This window comes from Barbus barbus (assembly GCF_936440315.1).
Source record: "Barbus barbus genome assembly, chromosome: 8".
Classification (NCBI taxonomy): Eukaryota; Metazoa; Chordata; class Actinopteri; order Cypriniformes; family Cyprinidae; genus Barbus; species Barbus barbus.
In genome coordinates this window covers 22,551,887-22,577,688 of record NC_136736.1, presented here as the reverse complement: position 1 = coordinate 22,577,688, position 25,802 = coordinate 22,551,887, and the positions used below count along the sequence as shown (strand labels likewise).

The window sequence follows — 25,802 nt, the reverse complement described above, 5'->3', positions numbered from 1 at the left end:
CTATCAAAGAATCAGTAATGGTGTACAAACAGCAATTCCCAATTGTTTTTTTTAATAAAGTGATAGAGAATTTATCCACTGCCTGCACCAGACAAAAATAAATCACACATAACACACACCTACAGCATCAATGCATCAATTTAAGTGTACATAAATAGGGTATATTAAAGCACTCAGACTAGATGGAAAACAGGAGAGGTGTAAATCACAAGGTCAGTAAGATATCTATAACAAAAGAGCTGGGAAGCATCAGATACATACACAAAGATAAAAGAGCAAGAGTATGATGAAAGGAGTGTGGGATGGGGGGCTGAGAGAAATTCTTCGGTTTGTGTTACAGTCCTGTATATCAGAAACAAGGGTCACTAACATGTGTGTGCAAAGATCTATGACACTAATTACCACCATGGGGAAGGGTGTTAGAAGTCTGTGACCAACACCAATGGTGCTAGTTTTCTGTTCCCTTAGCAACAAAGAAGTACTAAAAATATTGCTGTTTTATCTATCTAATCTATATAGCCAGATGGTTAAAGCTACGTTATGAAAACATGGGTGTGTGTGGGTATATAAGGTATCTGTGTGAAAGTATATATATGTGCTTGTTTATGCCTTGATTTATGGCTGCTTTTGTATACTTACTGTTCATGAGTAATTTCAAACCTTTATTTATCTTGTAATTTACATTCACAATCAAAACTTAACAACATAAAAAATATAATTTTGTCATCCTGTAAAGCAAACACTACGCTCACCTATATGTGTTTTTGCTCTCTATCCTTTCCTTCCATCCTGGTACGCTTATGCAAATATTGACCTCTCTGATTTAATTGAGGTAATGATGGAAGAATGATTGCTTTAGGGAAAAACTACAGTTTGATGTTCTGTACACTCACATACACACACAGTGATAGAAGGATCCAGAATTAATTTCAGTAAGGCATCTATCTCAAATGCATCTGTGCTTATAGTAATTACTGTTTCATGTGTGTGTGTGAGAGTGTGTCGTGTGTTTCAACAGCTGTTGTCACTCTTCTGTCCAATTGCATCGGTCTCTAAAGATAAGCACATAGCAGCACTGTTTGAGGTTACACGTGAACGGACACAAACACCTGCAAAATATTTAAACAGGATTGATCTCACAATGCCATCAGTTATTGTTATGTGACTCATATTATGACTCACAATATACACAACATGTATGTGGAAACCTGAACAGCACAAAATATGTATGTTCCAAATCTGCACAATTTTCTTTCTTCTGTGAAACACAAAATAACTGTTTTAGCCAAATAATGAAAGTCAGTGGGGTCCAAAGCAACAAGTGACCCCATTGACCTTTTATGTATATGGCAAAAAACTTAGACATTTCTCAAAATACAGTAAATGCGCTGTTTATATTACTTGCTAATATTTTACAACTTTGTCACTGTAAACACTTAGCTTGTGCTAAATACTTTAAAATATAGTGCCACTATAATTTCTTTAAAAGCCAAAACTGTCAATTTAAAAGTGTGGTTTTTGGTATAGATAAATGTACACATTTTAGTACATAAATGAAATCTTTTTCCTGAAATATTAGGACTTTTATTTTTATCTTGGGAAACCTGACATCCCCTTTGAAGGATTTGAATCATATAGTGTTTGATCCTCAAGAGCAGCTGAGCTGGTTGTATATGAAAATAATGAGCTGGGTCTGTGATTTGGGCAGCTCTTCAAAGGCATCTGAAAAACTGTCTTCTCATTTGAGTCTTCCTCAGAGAACCTTATTAAACATGCAACATGCTCACACTTCTTTCTACTGTTGCAGACATTTCATTGTAAATTATAATCACCTTTGGCATCTTCTGAAAACAATATCAATTTATAACCTCTTGTTCAGTCAAAAGGCCAAAGACAAAAAGTGTATCCCCACAGACTCAAGAAGAATCAGCAGACAATAAAATAAATAATAAAAGGTTAAACATTTAATTAAAAAAAACGAATAAATTAGATGATTTTTGTGCAGTAGCATGAAACTATTTGAGTCCAAGAATTTTCCTTAAGATTAAGATTGTAGGAGCGACACACTTTATCATATATCAGTTTTGACATGTACAGTCCCTCCACACACAAATACACCCGCACAAAGAGACGCCATCTAGATGAGCCTTATTAATCTATAGGAAACACTTCCTGTTCAGAGGCTGTGAGGAATAAATCACATTAAATCACAATCAGTTTAGTAAATCTCTTTAGATGTTAGCAATTCTACATAGTCAATAAACACGCATTTCATTTTGCAATGCATATCTCACTCACTTAATATATATTTCATTAATTGGCATCAAAAGTTACATGGGAGTTTTTCAAAATATAAATACTTTTGAGCTTTAAGATAATTACATAATAAACTATATTTGGCTTAAGTCAGTTCAGATTAACATATATTCAACATCTATATAACATTAATTATAATTTGAAAACTTTATTAATGTCAAAATTGTTATGGTGAAAAACCATTGTGTATTTTTTCCCTTTGTGTTTAAATGTCTAAATAAAGAGAAAGGTAAGAAAGAAAGAAAGAAAGAAAGTAAGAAAGAAAGAAAGAAAGAAAGAAAGAAAGAAAGAAAGAAAGAAAGAAAGAAAGAGGTAAGGATTATTTCTTAACAAATTGCTAGTTGCATGTTTCAAATAAGCAAAATGTCAATATGTTCTCCAAAAATTATTTCTATATTTGAAAACCTATTAATATTTTGTAGTGATGAAAATGGTCTACATAGTAGGAATGACCCACATATGCCAGACATAAACATATCCAACACATAACAACACTTTATCAAATGAATGCAGGTAACACACACACACAAACAGACACACACCACAAAAGTGAATACTCAAACCAGATGGGAAACTGTACACACCAAGAAAAAACTGGGTGCTGGTATTATGAAGGCACTGTCTCTTAGGATACTGAGTAGCCCATTTGAATTTCCTTGCCTCAATACGTTGTCCTCTTCATTATGAGCTCGCTTCATTAAGATGGTTTCTCTTCAGTTAATAATAATGGACCAAAATGACTAAGCGCTCACAGCAGCAGCAGTCTAGTGGACCTTTATTCATCCACTTCCACACAACATCATTAAAACATCCTGGATGTGGATGAGGTAAGAATTCTCTTCAACTGTACAAAAGGGGAGAGAATAAAACACACAGCAATGCAGGTTTTCTCATTATGTGTGTTACGTCTGTTGTGTTAAAGCATTTGCTCTAATGATGGCCCCTAGTGTTTCTGCCACTGTTTCTTTGACTATGTCTGGCAACAAAGGAGAGAAAGAGTCCACTTCCAGATGCTTAAAAGCTTCATTCACACATTGTTCAATGTTGAAAAAGTTGTATCATTAAAGCTTTGTTGTTGTTTGAATGCTTAAGAAAGAACATAATAAATAAAGTGACCAAAATAGGTTATAAACCCACCTTAGCACTCACTAAATATCCTTACAGCACTCAGTAACTAAAGGAAGGAGCAATAAGAAGATGGCTGAGATGCATTTCTAAAACTGACCCTCTCTCATTTGGTTATTTCTTCCAATGGTAGCGAGTAGGGTATTTTGATATTTTGGGCTGTCATCTCATCACAATTAATTAGTAAAAATGCATGAGCTATACCATGTTTGTTACTAATGACTATTTGTTGTTTTTGTCCAAGTCCAAGTTACTTATAGTTAGCAGAATGTCTAAAGTGGACTATCGAAATAAAGTGTAACCAAAAATAATTATTAAACTTGATCATTTTTGTCCCCCAGAAGGATTGTTTTAATTGGTAGTGTATCCATTTCCAATGTTAAAATATTAAACAATTATCCAATAAATTAAACATTAATTATTACACTTGATAATGATAATAATAATAATAATATTTCTTTCCAGAAAGATTGTTTTAATTGGTATTGTATAAATTTTTCCTTTGTTCAATTTAACTTTTCAATCCTGTTAGTCTTTTCTGAAAACCCTTGGACAAGGGACAATATTGGCAATAGATTTTATACATTCAGTGATGATGTTAGTTCTTTATTTCCATCCCATTCTGTTTTATTTGACTTGATGGGGACATTTTATTGCCATTATAAAGTAAATAACCCTAACACTCATAAATAATCTTTCTGTTAAGTCATTTTAACAATGTTAATTCAATAGCAAACTTGTCAAGATGCATGTTTCAATTCTCCCATGGAGGTGATGAATCAAAGACACTTAGACTGCATGTGTATATCTACCTAAAATCTTTACTAAAATTGTCTGTTCACACAAACTGATTGTATAATGTAATAAATTAGTCAGTATGACTGATGCTAAGCAATTGACTGCAAATACTAAGAAGGAACAGTGTAGCATTTTAAAAAAACGCCCACTGGCTGTGTTGATACACCGCCAATGTCCTTTTCTAAAAATGTGAACAAGCAGAACAAATTTGTAAATGCAAACTTATAACTGGACAATTTCCAATCTGCTTAATAATACATCCAGATTAAAAAAAATGTCATTGCCGATACAACTAGACCCTAGTGCTGCCGTCATCCAGAATATACTCTAAGACAGACTGGAAATCCAGACAACACTCTCCGAGATGGTCCTCAGCTGGTTTAGATATTTAGAGAGCAGGGATTACTAATATTAACAACTATAAATCTGTGAGGGCCCCTATGAATTGTGGAGTCCCCCTGGGCTAAATGTTTGGACCTTTTCTGTTCGATCTGTATATGTGACCCTGGACCACAAAACCAGTCATAAGTGTCAATTTTTTTAAATTGAGATTTATACATCATCTGAAAGCTGAATGAATACGCTTTCCATGTATGGTTTGTTAGGATCGGACAATATTTGGCCAAGATACAACTATTTGAAAATCTGGAATCTGAGGGTGCAAAAAAATCAAAATACTGAGAAAACTGCCTTTAAAGTTGTCCAAATGAAGTTCTTAGCAATGCATATTACTAATCAAAAGTTAAGTTTTAATATATTTATGGTAGGAAATTTACAAAATATCTTCATGGAACATGATCTTTACTTAATATCCTAATGATTTTTGGCATAAAAAAAAATCTATAATTTTGACCTATTTGCTACAAATATACCCCAGCGACTTAAGACTGGTTTTGTGGTCCAGGGTCACATATGCTTTTATCATCCAAAAAACAAAATTTCTTACCAAAGCTATGCAAAATACACCCATATCTACAGAGCTCTATCACCAAGCCGTTACAGTTCCATAGATGTGCATTAGTGAAATTATGCATGTGCATTAGTAAAATTAATTTTAAAAGTTTAACAAGAATTACATTCTTTGTATCCAAACAAGACCTATAAAAACTAATTCACAAGATCCTGTCATAAGTTTTTTTCTTTTATGTCATATGTCATTTTTTTTATTAAACTGTATGGTTATGCATGTTTTTGCATGTGCCTGTCTGTGACATAGTAAGATTTTATATTTGTCAGATCTGCTTTATCGTATTTGATTTACAGTATGTATACAGATCAAATCAGATAAAAGCAGATCTTACAAAGATATAAAGTCAGTATCTGTCCAGCCATTGTGCAGGAGGAAGTGAGAGTATGTCATGTGATTTTGTTTTGACAAGGTAAATGCAAGCTAACAAAACTGCCATCAGAATATTAACGGTTCCTAAAACCATATAATGTAGTTGACACTTTCATTCTCATGTGTAAACTCACACACAAATACACACAAATACTCTTTATACCAAAATCTTCCTTTTCATTAGAGGTAAAGGTCAATTTTTACAAAAAATAAAAACAAAAAATTACACACAAAGGAATGAATAGTAATTATGATAGTACTTATGGCTGCTTACATACAAATGTGAGAGCACACAAACCCAATTTCAAAATCTCAAAACATTTAATGCTTAATTTTTTTTTAATGATGATGACATCTGTTTCAGACAAAAGAGAAAAAGTTGTATAACTTCAACTTTGTCCTCTTCGAGATGTCTTCCTCTTGTTGCTAAGCAACAGATTTAGCCTGTGAGACACTTTATTACACCCTGTGTTTTAGAGCTCATTGGAAATGTGAGTTTTTAAACTGTAGTTTCTTGTCAAGTTTTGCATCATAAAACGAAGCCTACTGTGTGGCGTCTCAATGGTATCTATTCATTTCCAGAGATTGCCGTCACTGCTCCTTGTTGTTAGTGTAGCTCATGGCGGCTGTCAGGAGTGTTTAACTGCATGAGGCTCAAAAGAGAAGGAGAGGTGACCATCCTCCCTCTGGTTAGACTCATCCTCACATTCATCACATCCTCTCCTATTTCTATTGGCCTTCACTCCATTACCCTTCACACTTTCTGTCCAACTGTCGGACATTTCTGTTCGATTAGTAGCCAAATAGTGACGAATGACTAAAAAATGTGTCAACTTTTATGTTGAGCTGATAGGCCCTACTTCCTGTAGGTCACAAAGAGTTATTTGGTCATTATTTCAGTTTTCCATAATGTAGATCACTGTCCATTTCTATAACTCACTTACTCTTACTCTCAAACCGATACTTAAACGTTTATTTCAAGTGTGTTAAATACCCCCTTATGGCAAAAAAACCCAAAAAACAAACAAAAGACCAAGTGTACCGTAACATGCATTTTTACATTATATTTTTATTGTTTGTCATACTACAAAGATCTGTTGTGTCAGAGGTCATGTGATATAATTCCCAATCAGAGAGAAAAGATCACTGCACTCAGTGAAGCAAACATGGATGATTTTGATCTATACTGCACTGCAGAACATCTTATTAGACTTGATGTGTCTTAATGTAACAAAGAGACAATGACAGAACTGCCATAGAGAAAGCATGGATATGAACAATATAAAAAGTAGAACATCACTGCAGAATCCACAGGATCTCCACACTGGCAGTAAAATATTCCATTCAAGTGAAAAACACTGTACAATTCCTTTCGAATATTACAAGCACGGATAACAGACAGTTGGAACACTGAGAATAAAAACAGCAGGCTCTGGAAATACATATTTAATTATTTTGCTTGTTATTTTCCCAGCACACTATTCCCCCTTGATTCCCTATAATGGTGACGAGAGCATCAGCGCTCACTTACACTTCAAAATAAATAAATATATCTGTCAAACGTGTTTGCTTGTGTTGTGATATTTTTGTTGCTCCAATTCTGGCCCTGTGTCGCTAAGCTATTGTGGGAAGTTAAAGAGCTTTCTCTAACACTGAGAGTAAACATGAAACGCTTCCTTTTTGAGAGATGCATTTTTACTCACTTGTTTGCACTAGCAACTGTCATATTGATGGCAACTATAAAATAAAAAGGTGAATTAAACTGTATAAAAGAAAATAATTACTATCAGGATAAACAGTATTGTTTGAAATGTGTTTTCAGTATTGCTCTCTATATTTAGAACATGCATGGGCTTTAAAAAAAAAAAAAGTCTAATGAACAAACAGGGAAAAATAGAAATCTGAAATCCAGAAAGATTAAAAAATACCTTCAGCAACTGAAATAGTTATTATATATACAGTATATGGAACATTGTGTACACAAAAAGCACAGTGACCTACCACACACAAACATAATCATGCCATGCATAGCAAATCTCTATAACTGCATTGCTTTGTAATCTGGGACTCTTTTGTAATGGTTGATCTTTTTGTGATTATGTTGTTGTGGTAATTTAGAACGGCTCGATCATTGATGTTGGCAAAATCCCAACAGCAGCACATGATAGTCTGCTCAGCAATAGAGGAGCTTGATAACCACTTCAATGATCTTCTATATATCATTTTGTATTTTCTGAGGGTAATTATCAAAAAATATTTTTGCTACTACACTTTTCAATGACTTCAATGACCACAGTGACCATAAAACAAGTGGTGAAGGCATTACATTTTTTCTTCTGAAAATATACTGAAAATCTGTCAATAAGCAATAGTATATCACACATAACGTGGTAATTAATATCAAATTAGAAATAGCAAAGTATCAATTACAATCATTATCCATCAGTGAAGATGTACATTTATTAAACTATACTGACACATTCCTATTTGTTTGAAAATAACAAAACAGAACAAACAAAAAACAGTTTAAAGAAGGGTTAGCCAATCAAGACCTCGATTATCTGGTTCTGGTGTGTTTTAATTCTGGTTTCATTATGGTATGGATCTAAACTCTTCCAGGAGCAGGACTGGACACCCTGGTTTAAAATAAACCACTGTGAGCAATAGCCCAACAGCCTTGTTCACACTGACAGCATTTAAATGGCTGGAGGTTGCGTGCTGCTCTGCACAGCTTTGTCACATCGCCAACCGTCGCTGTCACTCGTGACATCAGAAATCACAAAGTCTCTTTGAAAATGAACAATGTCAGGTCACTTTGTTCCTGCAAATTGCTGTCCATGTGAATGCCTCTTAAAAACAGGCTTTTACTTCCCACAGGCTTGGTTTGTCAAAGGAATAACTAAGAAGAAAATCTATTTAGTTTTGGTTTCAACACCCAGAACTCAAAAAAATTAATCCAGCACAGAAATAGTTCGGAGTTTCTCTTAAAAGTCACATTTGACATTCATTATACATTTAAATCCATCTTTGAATTTCTGACCTCTTGGGCTTTGCATTAATTTTTAGTTCTGCTTTCTTCGCTCCAAGTCAAACACGAAGCGAAAAGATTTCATCTTAGTGATCAAAGCTCAGTCCACTCGTCTGAACCTCATATAATTTCTGTTATGTCTTCAGACATTGACTCGGTCCCAATGAGGCCTCACTGATGCCGGACACTGGATGTTTGCAAGAAATTTATTCAGCATCCTCGCTTGATTTTGTATGTACAATTTTATGAGTATACTATAATACAGAGCTTGGAAAACAGTTCCAGCAATAGTCCTGACATCAATCATTATGTTTACTTACAATCACTCTTATTATTAAATGCACACCTTTGAACTAAATCTAAAGAGATGCATTTTTCAGAACACAGACACGAGTATCATTTACAAAACTGTACTAGAGATCTAGGCTACTAATTTTCAGTGACATCTTGGACACATCCGTGTGAATAGTCGACATTGCAACCATGTCATATTCATTCTCCCGTGCTGACACAATCTTGCAGAGTCGGAAGGCCCGGAGGTCACGCTGGAAGTTGCGGTTTAGGAACCCGTAGAACACCGGGTTTATGCAGACCGAGCACATCGCAGTCAAGTGACACAGCGAGAACAGGAGATTGTGGGTGCAGTTCATAGCCACTTCGTGGTTCCAGTCGATGACAGCGTTAAAGACGTTCAACGGGAGCCAGCAAACCGCAAATGCCACGACAATGGAAAAGAGCATGATGTTTATCCGTTTAGTCTCACTGCTGCGGTTTTTGTTTTCACGGATTCTGTCCATCATGTTATTACGCCGCTGTAGACGTGTGTAGATCTGAGTGGAAGAGAAGAGGAGGACAGATAAACAATTATAATAATAATAATAATAATAATAATTCATTACATTTATATAGCGCTTTTCTAAGCACTCAAAGCGCTCTACATTGTGAGGGGTGGTGTCTCCTCATCCACCACCAGTGTGCAGCATCCACCTGGATGATGCGACGGCAGCCATAGTGCGCCAGAACGCCCACCACACACCAGCTTACTGGTGGAGAGGAGACAGAGTGATGAAGCCAATCAGTGTAAGGGGATGATTAGGAGGCCATGATGGTCAGAGACCAATGGGGAAATTTGGCCAGGATGCCGAGGTCACACCCCTACTCTTTTCGAAAGACATCCTGGGATTTTTAATGACCACAGAGAGTCAGGACCTCGGTTTAACGTCTCATCCGAAAGACGGTGCTTTTTGACAGTATAGTGTCCCCGTCACTATACTGGGGCGCTAGGACCCACACAGACCGCAGGGTGAGCACCCCCTGCTGGCCTCACTAACACCTCTTCCAACAGCAACCTAGTTTTCCCAGGAGGTCTCCCATCCAGGTACTGACCAGGCTCAACCCTGCTTAGCTTCAGTGGGCAACCGGTCTTGGGCTGCAGGGTGATATGGCTGTGGCAATTCATATCTCATATATGAGGGTGTTTCTTCAATTACAGTATGAACACGTTTGGCCTTGTGGATATTTAGAAAATGATTAAATTACTGTATCATTTTTTTCTCTATTACAATTTCAAATGGTCCAAAAACTAAAACTTCACTGACCACAGTGAACATAAAACAAATCGGTATTACACTGACAAAACATTTTAATTATGAAGGCATAAAATATACTGAAAATCTGTCAATAAGCATTTGTACCTCACACATAACACATATAATATTCAAGCAGAGGTATCTAATATCCTTACCAAATTAGAGATAGCAAGGCAACCTTTTGTTCAGTTGCATTATGCATCAGTGCAAACGTACATTGCATTGAATACTGAGACATTTAATTTTTGCTTGCTTGTGTATAACGTGAATTAAGAGTAGGTTATTAAAACAAAACAAAGAGAAACACAAACAAAATCATCATGCGATTATGGTGCTGCATGCAGACAAGTGTAAATCTGAGTGTAAGAGTAGAGGGAGACAGATAAGCAATCATTTATTCATATTTCATATAATGTTTAATTTAATGTTGAAAAAATGTGGCCCTCTGGATATTTAGAAAATGATTTATATAATTTCCAATGTCCAGTAACAAATACATATATCAATATACAGAGAATTCTGCCATTTCTTTTGTTTTCCTGAAAGTAATGTTGTGTTTAATAACATTATTGTCATGATACGCAGTTGCAGGAAGACGTTGGAGGCACAAGGAAAAGTCTAACAGTCTTTAATCAAGGAAACACTAGGAATAATCACAACTGGAGCTGAACAAACACATGTAGAAACAAGTAGACCCGACAAAACCAAACTGAACAGACTGAGGCTTATAAACACAGGATAATGAGGGACAGACAGGTGCGGGGAATCAACTAATAATCAAACTAAACAAGGACAGGAAGGTGCCCAAATAAGGAAAATCAGGAACTGAAACACATGACAAAACGGGTCCAATCCTGACAACATGACACCTGAAACATTTTTGGAATCGAACGAATCCTTTAAGGCTAATATCAGAGAGAGAGAGATTTTATTATTATTATTATTTTTTAAAATTGTATGTATTATTTTATTGTATGTAGCATTATATTTATCCTGTAAACAAATAATGAATGTTTGAGTCACATTTTTTTAAAACTGATGTTTAAAAAAAGTCCATACATGAAATATTGAAATGGTTTATGTTCATTTGATTTTGTGTTTAAATGATACTTTATAGTTTTAAACAATATTTATTATGATGAATTCTCTTAACTGAATTTATGATTTATGAGTTTATGAATGAAAATCTGGGTCTTGGACAAAAGTAAAACAGTTTATACATAAAAGGCCTTTGAAAAGTACGAAAAATTAAAAACACAGTGGGGCGAAAGCTGCTCTGACATTTCAGATGATGATCTTTGTGTGTGTGTGTGTGTGTGTGTTTTCAGGCTCTGTGTCTTTTATAATATTATTGAGTCAACAACACAAACTGACAGACAGAATACAAACAGAACACTCTTTAAGGACCACAAACACAACATTGCAAGTTAAATAATGGCGTTTCAGCGTCAGTGTTGTCACAGAATGTTAAAGTTCCTCAGTAATCACAATCACAATGAACTTGCCAAAAACAAATCAAAGCAAATGCATGGAGATTTCTCTTGTTCCACTCTAACGACAAAGAGAAGACAGGTGAAATGAAAAGATGGGCTGGGAGGCAGGGGTCTGACCCAAAAGGTCCAGTTTTTGCTGGTTAGCATTGACTTAATTGCTGGTAGATATTTGTATTACACTATCTGTTCTATAAAGAGCATCTTTCTCAATTGATGGCCATTCAAAAAACTAAATATTTGTTTTCAAGTAACATTTAAATTACAATTATTTAATTGTATTGTGATATTTTCAAATAATAATATATCATATATTTGAGCATCCAGCATCATGTACAAACCATTAAACCATCGCATACATTCAGGGGTCCTGTGTTAGAAAGATTATTTTTTTTTTTGGTCTAACCCTTCAAATATATTTAGATCTAGTCATAGTTAACATTTACTTAAATAAATAAATAAATATTGGACACTAACTGAAACAAAAAGATTAACACTAAAATGACAAAAACTAAATTAAAGATTTAATTCATAAAATTGTTTTTGTAAAATAATTTAATAAATATTAAACACAAAAATTTGAAAATCATTTCAAATATTAATATATAATATTTAAATCATACCGAAATAACACTGATATATTCACATTGTTGCATGTTTTTCCAAACATGTCCAGTAAACACACAATCAGAAATTGTGTTAAAGCAAGTAACCAAGCATTTTTGATAAGATCATTATAGTATTAACTATCATTATAGTATAAACACTCTCATTATGTCATTAACATATCATATTAAATATGCCATATAATGTTAGCTCTTGCAATAGCTTATTAGGGTCCAAAAAAGGCAATTTAGGAAAATGTTGAAATGTGGTTCATCTTGTGCGATGTATATGGATATGTATATAAAAGTAATAATTTGCAACGTGGCATTAATGTTTAATTGTGTGAGTTTGGATAGCTATGGGTCAGAGCTATGGCATACTCAAAAGCCTTGTTTCTCTTTCCTAATGATGGAAAAACAGCCTGTCCACTTCGAACAGAACATCTACAAGCCCCACCCAGTGCATGTGCATTTGCATGCCTTATTAGCACGACAAGATGAATGAATTAATCATTAGTTCATTAGACACACACAGATCAGAGTCTTGCAAGCACAGCTGACTAAAGCCTTCTTTTCTCTCCTCTTTATTTCTCTCTCTTCCTCCTTTTTTCATTCTCTCTCTTTATTTGATGAATGGCAGCGCTGGCACAGAGTCCTGTGACCTGAAATAACTGCATGACACAAAACCCAGAGGCAGAGAGAGAGAGAATGAATACGCAGACTGAGATGCATGTGTTCATAACTTATTATTTACTTCAGCTCAAATTTCAAAGCCAGCATTAGCCAGACTGAAACAGTGAATTTGTATACAGTATGGTATGTAATTTGTAGGTTCAACTGCGTATCCAAATTATTCCCATGGAAGGCTGGTTTTGTTAAGTGGACTGATTAAATATGATTGTAGGTCGATTTTACTGACAGCTGAACAAAAAAAGTCCTTCAGTCATTAGGACTCATGAAGTCGTTGGCTCATACAGAGAGAGAGAGAGACTGATCTGATGCAATCTGACAGTTGCTGCCCTGACCGGACAGCCAGAATCTTTGTTGGCGTCACATTCTGAAGTATTGGACCGTGGGATGGTTGGCTGACAGTAGCCAAGGATCCAACTGAATATAAATGCTTTAGTCATACTCTGTGGTAGTGATAGACAAAGATTGGCCAGGGTGATTAATTGGCTGGTACATGGCCATTTTGAGATCACATGTTAAAAAAATAAATCAAAATCTACTATCAACGCTGTCAGTGAATAGCATATTTTAAATATTGTGGTGAATTTTAAGTAAATGTAGATATCAAACATATCAAAATATCAAACAAGTCATGATTTAAAAAATGTGAAAATCTGAGCACATCTTGTTTGCCATTATTAAAGGGTAACACTTTTGTTTTTGTTATACAAAGATTTTGGAAATATTTTACAATGCCTCTATTATTTATATTTGCATAGGTTTAATTGTTTTACCCTTGTTTTAATCCTTAGCTATGAAAATTCAATGTAAAATATTTATTTATTGCCTGTCAATCCAATCATAAATTTATTGACTGTGTAAAAAATTTTTATAAAATCCAATTACTGCAAAAAATACAGCTGTCCAAAGTTTTTTGCCATTATTTTACCACGTCATAAGAAGTCAGTATAATTTTTTAAAAGATGAAGCTGATTGATATGAAATATGAAACATGATGTATCTATAAAACAATGAAAAAAAATCTATGTAGATATCACTTGTGCATATTTTTTGTGCTTTATTTTAAGATTTAGCAAATAAGCAATTTGCTAAATATTTAATTATGTGTAGGCTATTTAGGAAAAGCTAGCTAAAAAATTGGTCTTGAAATGAGACAAATGAGACACCAAAATGTGATTTCCATCACCATTGTTTCCACCACAGTATGTTATCAAACAAAATACATAATTTCAGATGTGGGTTTTCATAGCTTTCTTAAAAAATGACAAAAAAGGCTGTGTCCACTGTGTGAAAAGTGCTTTTGCTTTTCTGTGATGCAATTTGGTCCAAACCACAAAAAGCACCATTTTAAAATGACAACGGCAGAGATGGAAAAAACACAAGTGAGGAAGAGGGGAAGAGAACGAATGAGACAAATTTGGATATGTGTGCATGTGGGTGTAAGTGCTGTTCCATTTTTGAACTAACCGCCCGTGGTTAATTGGGTGTAAAAGTGACAAGCATCCTTGACAAAACTCGGTCATTTCACTTGAACACCAACAAACGCTCAACAGCACTTGACAATCTGAACAATGAGCCATCATCATAATGACTGCAGAATGCTCATTCTGTCACCCCACACATGCATTTTAATTTTTACAACTCTATTAGCATAATAATCTCCATATTAAACCCATCACTGAGAAGCGGGAGCTTGTCACATGAATCTTCCTTTCCATTTACGCCGTCCTTTATGCACCATAAAGTTTTGAATCCTTTGTATTGCAGCATATATTTTGATTTCTTTATTATTATTACTTCTATTTTTGTTCCCTTTGCGGACGAGCCATTATGACTCATCCTTGTGATCTTGGGGGTCTTTGAATTTTTAAACGATCAGTTTCTGCACAGACCCTTTCTTCTCATCTTCTCTCTCCCTCTTACTTATTTATTCTACCATTCTCTAACCAATCCCACCCTCTCTCTCTTTTCCTTCAAAACCTGCAGCAGTACTGGGTTTGTGTTGGCAATGAGCTGATGTGGCAGGTCGTGTTGGCTGCTGGTCATGCTCAGTCAGAACATACACTCTGTTTCAATGAGCTATGTCCAAAGCTACTGGATTCTAGGACAAAAAAAACCTCAGCAATAATCTTTAGACAATACAGCAGAAGGGAAGAGACATGCCTTTTTGTTTGTGAGTGTGTTTATGATTGTATTTGTGAGACTGCTATAATATTCAACTAGTTCTGTATCTGTAACTTGTCTCTACTCCTAAAATGTCAATATGAATGTCTATTTTACTTCTGTAATTAAGATAATGGTAGACAGAGTACAAAAGAGTAAAACAGTCAGACTTACAGAATCTCACGTCGAGTTGAATTCCAAGTCAGCCGTTCACATCACAGTTACTAGGTCAAACACTGACTGACTCTTGTGCTTTTATTGCTTAGGGCTTTATAAATTATATTGTTACTGGAATGTATAACACATCATTTACCATGGCGGAAGTATGCTGTGCAAGAGGATGCCTGGGATTCAGTCGAAAATTCGATAAAAATTGGATTTACAAAATGTATATTAGGGCTGGCAGGATTACGATATCAATTAAATATCCTTAAAACAAAATTATTTAACACATTTACCAAATTTGATTTCATTCTGCTTTTGGAAATCATACAATTCAACTAGTTTATTTTATTGCATTGACTGTCCATGTGTTTAATGGTATATTTTATAGTGTTTAAAATATTTTAAAGGTTTATACATCTAGCATTACTGTAGTAGTAGACAAACTCGACTTACAATAAATATTTTCCAGATAGTATTTTATAATTAGCCTTAGTAAAATGACAATATAAAAGCTAATTATTTATTAACATGCCTGAATAATATCATATGTAGGGGGTCCCTTACATGATCACATTCATCATATTTGGGTGGCATCAAAAAAGTTTGAAAACCCCTGGCCTATAGGCTACATGAAAGAAAAATTCAAAATACGTTTGTACGCATCCTACACATCTGAATTATGCACATTACTAAGAGACTAATTTAAAAAAAATCATTTATCACTTTATTTGACAAAGGTTTGAGCATCTTGTGCCTCTTCTGACGGATAACCACTGACTATTAAATTGAAATCTATCAAGTATGCCAGCTTAACATTTACAAATAAGCACCAAACTCACTAAAATAATCCTGAATAAATGTCAAACTGCAAAGCCTTCAGTGACGTCTCACCCACCCCTAACTTCCCTGGTCAGACATAAGCTGAACTCTCCAGGGACAGGAAAAGAGCAACAAACATGTACAGTGCATATCATAGTCTACCACAAGAGACTTGTACTAGACTGTGATACAGCAGTCAGGATGTATTAGGAGGGATTTGTTCTGTTCTTTTCAGACTGACATAAGAATATGGAATAAATTGGGCTCTTGTTTAGTGTTTAAAAAAAAAAAACTTAAAGGGAAAATCTACTTTTCAACTTCAGTTAGTATTCTAAAGTAAACCCATAGGAAAGAGAAATAACATATGAGACTTTTATAATACTAAAATGGCTTCATTTGTTCTCACAGAGACAGAAATGAGATTAAACAAAAAAACAAACAGTGACTTTATGAAATTTCTGTCATTACTCACCCTTGTGACATTCTAAACCTGCATGCTTATTTTCAGAGAATTGTAATATTGATATTTTCCATAAAGCAACTGTTCATTGCGAACACAAACTTATTAAATTGGTCTGAATGCACTATATGCCAAGCCTTCTGAAGCCATATAATAGCTTTTAGTAGTGAGGAACAGGCCGTAATTTTAGTAAATTATTTACTGACGATGTTGATCTCTATAGCAGCTCTCAAATCGTATTTTGCCTATGATTCCTATGATGATGTCAAGGGTTCTACATCATGACATTTTGTTCAGAGACATTGAAGGACCAGTGGCGTCTGATGATACTGACGTGCAGTATGTGTCATAGTGGCATATCTGAACAGTGAAAAATGACTTCAGCACAAGGTCAATCTAAACTAAAATCACTGTGGAAAAGATCTATATATAGATGCTCTGTAAATTTGTTTGTTTGTTTTTGTGAGTGTTCCACAGAAAAAAAAAATTCTAAAAAGAAAAAAAAACAGCAAGCGAGTTTTTGAGAGTACATAATGACACAATTTTCAATATTTCATTTCACTGAACTGAAATATTGTCTGTATAAATCTCTCTCTCTCTACAGTATATAGGTATATCGGACCCACTTTATATTAAGTGCCCTTAAATACAATGTACTTACATTTAAATATATAATTTGTTATAGTGCACTAATTGTGTACATGCATGTTATTACATTATACTTATATTATGCATTGTACTCCCCTGTAATTAATTTCTGTAATTACATCTATAATTATACTGCTCACCCTTCCTTTACCCTTTAAACCTAACAAAACCACCAAACCTGCCTCAAACATTACCCATATCCCTCCTCAATAGCAGCAAAAGTATTTTGCAATTCAACATGAACCCAATAGATGGATAGATTGCTGTATTCCTGTGATGGCAAAGCTGAATTTTCAGCAGCCGTTACACCAGTCTTTAGTGTCATATGATCCTTTAGAAATTATTCCAATATGTTGGGAAAACCATTATTTTCAGGATTCTTTAATGAACAGAAAATTCAAACAAACAGCATTTATTTAAAGATGTTACAATGTAGACAATGTAGAATAAACAATGTAGAAATGTGTACTGTCACTTTTGAACAATTTAATGCATCGCTGCTGAATAAAAGTATTAATTTGTTTAGAAAAATCCAATCTAACTGACCTCAAACTTTTGAATGGTACTACTGTATATCGAGGGGTAAGAACCAGAAAGTCCTAAGTGACATTTCACCAACTGTACAGGGGAGCCAAAACAAAACTTTTACCATAGTTTGATCTGAATTTGTGTACTGATTTCACTTGTTTATAATACAAATTTGTGCACTCATGGATGACAGTACTTTTGCCAGTAGAAAGAGTTTTAAAAAATTCATTTGATATAGATATCTCCATTTCACCAAAAATGTCACTTACGCCCTTCTGGTTCTCACCCCTCGATATGTAAAAAAATATAGGTATACATGACTCATACATGACATAGACTTACATGTATAGGGCCAGATTTACTAACAGCATGTGTCAACGCAAACCATCTTTTGGCGTTAAAATAGTACTGTCAGGATTTACTAAAGAATAAGCGCTGAAAAGGTGTGGACACAGCTATTTTTGCACCTGACCTTACTGAATATGCATTTGTAGGAGTTTCCCTTTCAGACGCAAAATTATGGGAGGAGAGTATTAAAATGAATCACGCAAAACGATTTACTAACATTTGCACTCGTCAAATTACTGGTTTTTGCACCATTATTAATTATTAATTGCGCTGGTCATTATGGAAAGGATCTGGCTGCGTCTGTGTTCATTAATGTTCACATTGTTAGTAAAACAATTCTCCCCTTCCATCAACGCTTTTATGGAATTGCACTCTAACGCTAATTTGCCCTTTTTAGTAAATCTGGCCCTTATTCTTTTACAGTATGCCACCATCTCTTCTTACTCGTCTCTCTGGTCTTACCTTCAAGTAACAGATGAAGATGAAGGTGAGAGGAGTGATGTACTGCAGCACCAGCATGCCAGTGGTGTAGGTGAGCTTGATTTCTCTGGAGGGCCACTCCTCCACACACACCACCTTTCCCCTGTACTGCTCCTGAAACACTGAAGGCAGCTGCTTCAGCGGGGTGTCTGTCACCCTGGAGAACAGAAGAAAGGGTGTGGCAGTGAGGGCGGCCAGGGCCCAAGTGAGGCTGATGCCCAGATAGGCGTGGTTCAGGCTTGGCCTCCATCCACGAGGGTGTAAGATGAGCTGGTGTCTCTCAATGGCGATCAGAACCAGGGAAAAGATGGACACTGACACAGAGCAGCACTGGACCAGGCTGTTGAGTTTACACATGACCGCGCCGAACACCCAGTGGTCCATGAAGGTGTAGATGAAGGTGAACGGCAGACACACTAGGGACATCAGCAGGTCAGAAACAGAGAGGTTTGCGATTAGGACGTTTGTGACATTGTGAAGTTCCTGCTGCCGTGCGATGACAAGGATGAGAGCCAGGTTGCCGACAACACCCAAAAGTACCACAGCACTGTAGGCAATGGCCATCACAACAAACAAAGAGTGGCTGCCGTAGCACTCATCGCCATATGCGATTGTGGAGAGGTTGGCAAAGGAACAATTAGATACGTCCAAGGAACAGTTCAGAGCAGTGATTGGTGGAACTGGTGGAGAGAGGGCGGAGTCTGGCATTGTTCCGCCTCCTCTGCAGTAAATGGGTATTGGTTTATATCAAGTGATCATAGACTCCTTCCTTCCAGGTAACAACCTTTCCAGAACCATGTTTTAGTAATTCTGACAACACACTGTGGAGACATAAGAAAACATTTCAATCAATACTCAGAAAAGACAAGGCCGTATCTACCGTCATGTTTGATTACGGAACAATCCAGTTATAAAAATCAATAAATGTTCCCTTCAGTCATATTTAATAAAGAGTTATTTTAATCTTCTAGCATGACCATTTCTATTGACCTTAGCCTTGTTGACCTTTATATTTAAGACATATACTACACTTTGAAAGGGCAAGTAATACACATTTAATTGTGTAATAATTATAAATCATCCAACAGCATTCCACAGGCAATGTAATAACATTAAAAAATAATAATGTTTTCCATTTCTAAGAGCTGTTTAATTAAGCCTGCATGGTGTACATGGAATTGAGAAGTTAATTAAGATTTTGGCACTCGATTCTTTTTTATAATTAAGCCATTAAATACTCCTGACTGAGCTACTGACTCATAATATGAATAAAACCATTGGATTTTGGCCCATGCACACACAAACACACACACACACACACACACACACACACACACATCTAGGCATTTCCACTGACAGTAACACTTTATTGTAACAAGTAGTTACTAGGGGTGTAACATAATTTGAAACTTAAATTTTCGGTATGGATAAAGGGTCTTTCAGTTTGGTATGCATGTGTACCGAACAAATCATACATTTCTTTTCAGGAAATTCAAACAATAAATTGCGTTATGACGCCTTTGATGTGGCGAGACAGATCTTTATATAAAGGCCTCAGTTCAAACTGCAGCGTGGAGTGCGTGTGAGCGATTTCAACCCTTCCTCTTTACTACTTTTTACGCAAAATAAACATGAATGAACATCTCATGCCTCATGTTATCACTCAATCAGTGTTTCACTCACGGAAAGACGTCAATAAAACAGCTTGTAAATAAAATGTCACGTAGGATTTCATTTACCTCAGGTAAGTCATCAGTGTCCACAGCTCGTTAGTTTGCTGGAGAAATGAAGTCTAGAGAAGAGCATTTCATGAAATATTAGATTATATACTCATTATATTTTACTTTACATGTCAGTGATGTCTTAATTATTTAATGTATGTTTAATAAATAAATCTGTTATGAAACAAGTTATGACAGCCACTGTGTAAATTATTATATTTCAATAACAAATAGAAATGTAAAAATTTAGAGGTTAATTTAAAAATGGCATTATGTGCAGTTACATGTTTGCATACAATTTTTTAAGTTGAGAGTTGATTATTTAAAAGTAAATAGTATTTAAATTGAATTTAAGTTTGGGCTCTTGTTAATTGTAATAAGTTTAGAGCAGAAAATGAGGTAGAGTTTTATCCCTTTTTTTTATATATTTTTTTTATTATAATTTAATTTATTTAAAGAAAGAGCAATTCGTTTGCTCAGTAAACCATTGTTTAAAGTATAAAAATGCAATTTTGTTTAGTTTTTTTCCTCCTGCTTTATCAAAACCATTCCGAACCATGACGTCAAAACTTGAGGTACGTACCGAACCATCATGATTGTGTACCATTACACCCCTAGTAATTACACTTGTTGCATGTACCTTCTATAGTTAACTATAAATTATGCATAATTACAAGCAACTAACCGTAAATCAAACTCTAACCCTACAGTAGTTAATTATACTCAGTACTTGCTTGTGTAACTACACTGTAACAGCGACCCCTTAAAATAAACTAACCCCACTGGCTTCCATTGTTTTTATAGAAAGCTAATGATAAATTCTAAATATCTATATATCCCTAAACTCTCAAACCTTTCTGCATTTCTACATATTAAGACATTATTTAGTAAGCCATTTGCAACCTGACTCACACATTTCAAATTCTCTTTAAACTTCTTTAATATACTGTATGAACAGTACACATCATATATTGGTCTTAATTATAATTAATTTTACTTCCAGACATAAGCACAGACATAAACTCTATGAATGACTTGCATTGGTCTATATATCAGGGTGAAAGCAGGTTGTCAAGGTAACAGAGGTGGCAAAGCTTCCTGTTTTTAGGTCTGTGGTTCTATCATCTCGGGCTCCCTTTTCTATCAGCAGCCAAATTCAACTCTAAATTCCCTGGTTTATAATTCAGCATATTTAGTTATTGTAAATACATTGTATGAATATATATTTAAACTACATAAACATTACAGGAAGCCGAGCTGTGAATCTCTAACTAACCTTTCTCATTCATAGCAGGCCAATACGTTTACAGTACAATAGTCTTGTGCGCATGAACTGCAATGGGATATGCAGACGCTGGCTAATCCTGATAGTCTGAGGCTAAATGGCAGGCTGTTCACATGCTCTGTGCAGAGTATTCCCTTGACAGTACCTTTCTACAAAGTGACCTTAAGAGTAGAGTGGGCTACAAAGGGAATACGCCAGCATTTGAAGCAGGCACTTAAATGTCGAGATGGAGCGGGATTCATTCATTTGCCTTTTCAAGTCTGTAAAAGGAAAATCTAATTAGGTGTGCAGAGTATTAAAATTGTAATGTTAAATTAGATAATAAACTACTGAGAAGTCACTCAAAAACGCAATGTCACTTAATACTTTATACTTATACGCCACTTAATAATTATTGTAAGGGTATGTTTGCTTTATTTTATTTTTATGGACAACAGATGGCAAATGCTATGACAAATAATACACCCTAGTAGTGTTTAATGTTCCAACAGAACCTCATTAATACATAAACTGTGTGAATAATAGTCTCTTATCGCACTGACGTTTATCTTGAATCATTTAACAGACTCTTTTATTCAAAGCGACTTAAAAATGAGGAGTGATTCTTCATACGGAGGTGGTAACATTAGAAGTGGTGCCATAAGATTGTTCAGAGAACTACGCATTAGAACAGAGATAAAAGGGAAAAACAGTGAAAAAAAAGTCTTATTGCATTTGCAGGTTTGGGTCGAGCATTCACAGAAGAGATGTCTTTAGATGTTTTTTGAAAGTTGCAAGATGCTGCTTGGCTGTTCGGGTGTCTTGGGTATATAATGCATGCATAAATCATATCTGGGTTTAAGACTTTGGTAGGTTTGCTTCAATAGAATGGAGCATTCACTGAATGACAATCTGACAGGTCTGTTTGTCTCTTGAAAAGCTCTGTTTAACAGCCATAAAACCTCAGACGAGTTGCACTGTTTAAGTTGGCATGAAATGGAAATTTATCCTATCTATCTGTTTTCCAAATTTATTGATCTTAATGTGAATGATTCATCCATATGTTTCACTTTTTTGACCTTGTAATTTTTTTTAAATCAAAATGTCATTACTCCATATTCCAGTACAAACAGCTTCTCTCTGGTGGTATATACTGGACTTTATATTTATTTTTTTCCCCTCATAAACATCAAACAACAACCAGTGGATAGAACAAGGTTCCAGCCCTAATTTTTTTTTATCTTTTTGATAATCCAGTTCCTTGTTTTAGGATCTGCCATCTTTTGTTAGATCTAGTGTCCACTGTTTCTTGTATATTGCTGATGGTCACAGAAGTAATTCCCAGCTGTCCTAAGTAGGCCAGTAGTCCACATTAGCGTAGCGGGATAGGGCCCCCAAAATAAATTTTTTGTCATTATTTGTTTGAAGTTGTTCCAAACGTACATGCTGTTATTTTTTTCCCTGAGACACAAAAGGAGATTTATGCAGCCTAGAATCTTGATGCATCTTAAGTAGTCAATGCAAACTGTGTGCTATATTCAACATTTTCTGAAACCAAGTGAAAGAATAGTTCTAGGTCTTTTCAATTAACCAATAGATTCAGATAAAAAAAATCAGACTGAACAATTTGTCAAGATCAAGTTCAATTCACGGACTCTGTGATCAACTTGCAGCTCAAATTAACGAGAAGCCTGCCGGAGGAAACATTAGTGAACAATAATAATAAGTCTGCTAAACGATTAAAGCTAAATGTTAACGAGATAAGAAATAATTATTTGCACAGTTTACATATTAATGAGGCTCCACTTGAACATTAAACAGGGATAGAATTTGACAGGTTGTCCATAACAATAAAATAAAACAAACATACTCTATTATTCTCACTTTTTATTACCGAGGGTGTAATATTTGTCATTTCATTGGCCATATATTGATTGTCTACTCTAACATAAAAAAATAATAAAAAATCTTAGCACTCCTATGACTTCAAAAAATTATTATGGTTAATATTGCTTTTTAAAAAATGATCTGATAAACTTAAAAATTTATGCATTTATTGTCTTTCAATGAATCAGCAGACACTTTTAATGCCATTGAAATGACAATGTAATTAAGTCATCAACTGTAGTCTTTCTAGAGCCATATGGAGAGACTCATTGAAGAAACAGAATTGAAGATGCATGTAATGATGCTGATATGGAACATATAAAACCTTCAAATTGAGCCTTTGAGAAGTTTAAAAATGAGTTTATGATAAAAAGATGAAATTTTCTCCAAAAAGAGTAATTGGGAGCCATGGGAACCAAACAAGTGAGAGACACGGTGCAAAAAGACAAGTACTGAGATAAAGGAGTTGAAGGATGGAAGAACACAGTGACATATTGACTGACAGAAGAGGCAAGGAGAAAATTGGGAAGGCGAGACAGAGAAAACAGACGTCTTAAATGATATCTGTCTTTTTTTAGTGTTCTAGTACTCATATTATATTAGTATATATATCTCAGAATCACAAAAATCAAATCCCCAATCCATAGTGTAAAATTGCACAAATCAGTATTAAAATATAAAGAAAACATGTCTATCTTTCATAACACACATAGCATCAGACATCCTTCGACTAGAATGATGACACAAAATGAACTTTGATATTTTCAGTCTGCACCAGGAATTTATAGAGCACCATAAAAGACAAATTCACAGAATATGACAGCAGTTACAATAATATACAGGCCTGCATCTAGTGTTGAAATACAATCTTGATAAGACACAAAAAGAGTGGATTAGAGCTCACCAACACATTACCTTAATGTCTCCTCTCAACAATCTGAAATGTGCCATTACATCCTAAAGAGAAGATAAGCCCATCCAAGGAACATTTAGGCGTGAGGCATCTCCTCCTCACTGTTCTCTCGTTCCCAGGAGAGACAGTTTCGATGAGATCAATTATTGCGCGTTATTAGCCTCCAAACTCCTGAGTTAAGAGCTTTCATCTAGTGTATTGTAAAGAGGTCAAAGTCCTGAAGGCACTTTAGTCCTCATAACCTAATGATCCATTTCTTTTTGCCCGCCAGCTGCGCTCGGTATCGCGCGTCTGGGCGCGTAAAGTTTATTTGTAACGCATTATGAAATTAGCAAAATCTCCTACATTTCCCTGCGTTTTCACCTGAAGCCTAAATGTGTTATAGTGAATCGCGTCTTAACGCACAGAATAACATCAACCATATTGAGGAAGACTGAATCGCACTGCGTTGCTGGTTGTTCTTAAATAATAACATGACATTTTCGTACACGGAAAAGAAAAAGAAAAAAACAGATATAGTGACGATCGAGTGGAGAGATTCGGCATGTTTCCAAAAAGCCGCGTTCCAGAGTCTTACCTGCGGCGCTTCACGCGCGGTCAGACCTGAAGTCTCCATCAGTCTGAATGAGTGAAAGTGTGTGTAGCACTGACAGCTGGCTCAACTGTGCCTCTGCACAAGCATTACTCACGCGGGGGTCCGTGCCGTGGCCGTCCGAAAGCACTAAACGCCACCAATTCACAGCATGACGCTGTGATGCATTCATAGCATGACACTTATTCAAGAGCTGTTGAAAACTGGTCTAGTTCTTGTAAATCAGAATAATAATAAATTAATAAATAAATATATATATATATATATATATATATATATATATATATATATATATATATATATATATATATATATATATAGCCTATCTATCCACAGGTCTTTATTAAGGCTTTGTCATTTGATAAATGCTCTTTGCACTTTATTGACATGGTTCCTTTCCATTGCACAAAAGGTTCTTTATAGTGGAAATATTGTTACATTTCACGGTGCTTTTTCTTCTTTTTTTCAATGAGTAAATCCTGAGCCTTTTTTCAGCTGCGTAAAGGTTGACGAAGATACCACAATAGAAAACATCACAGAAATTCTAATGGTTTCCACTACAAATATCATTACAAAGATTACAAACCATAAACTTTTAACCATTAAAAATGATTTTCTGTAGCGCATTTGGGACATATTCCAATAGAATTCAGTGATTTTAACAAGCCACCAATAGAAGGAGATCAATTAGAGACCAACAGGCACCATTACAGTTTCCAATAAAACCAGTACAATTCCTATTATAACCATTACACATTCTGTGATGGTTTCTATGTTTTTTTTTTCAGCAGAGCACCCAGCTAACAAAAACATGTTCTAAGGTTTTGTTAACAT

At 35.1% G+C, this 25,802-nt stretch overlaps 1 protein-coding gene across 1 annotated transcript; it reads right to left on the bottom strand.

The window, feature by feature from the left end:
- Window positions 1-9,019: 9,019 nt before the first annotated feature.
- LOC306874044 (neuropeptide Y receptor type 1-like) lies at window positions 9,020-19,299 on the bottom strand (the record flags this gene model as incomplete). The annotated part of the gene is made up of 2 exons (XM_079423760.1): window positions 9,020-9,436; window positions 18,574-19,299. 2 exons carry the CDS (start codon window positions 19,297-19,299, stop codon window positions 9,020-9,022), a joined length of 1,143 nt encoding a protein of 380 aa, XP_079279886.1.
- Window positions 19,300-25,802: the final 6,503 nt, after the last annotated feature.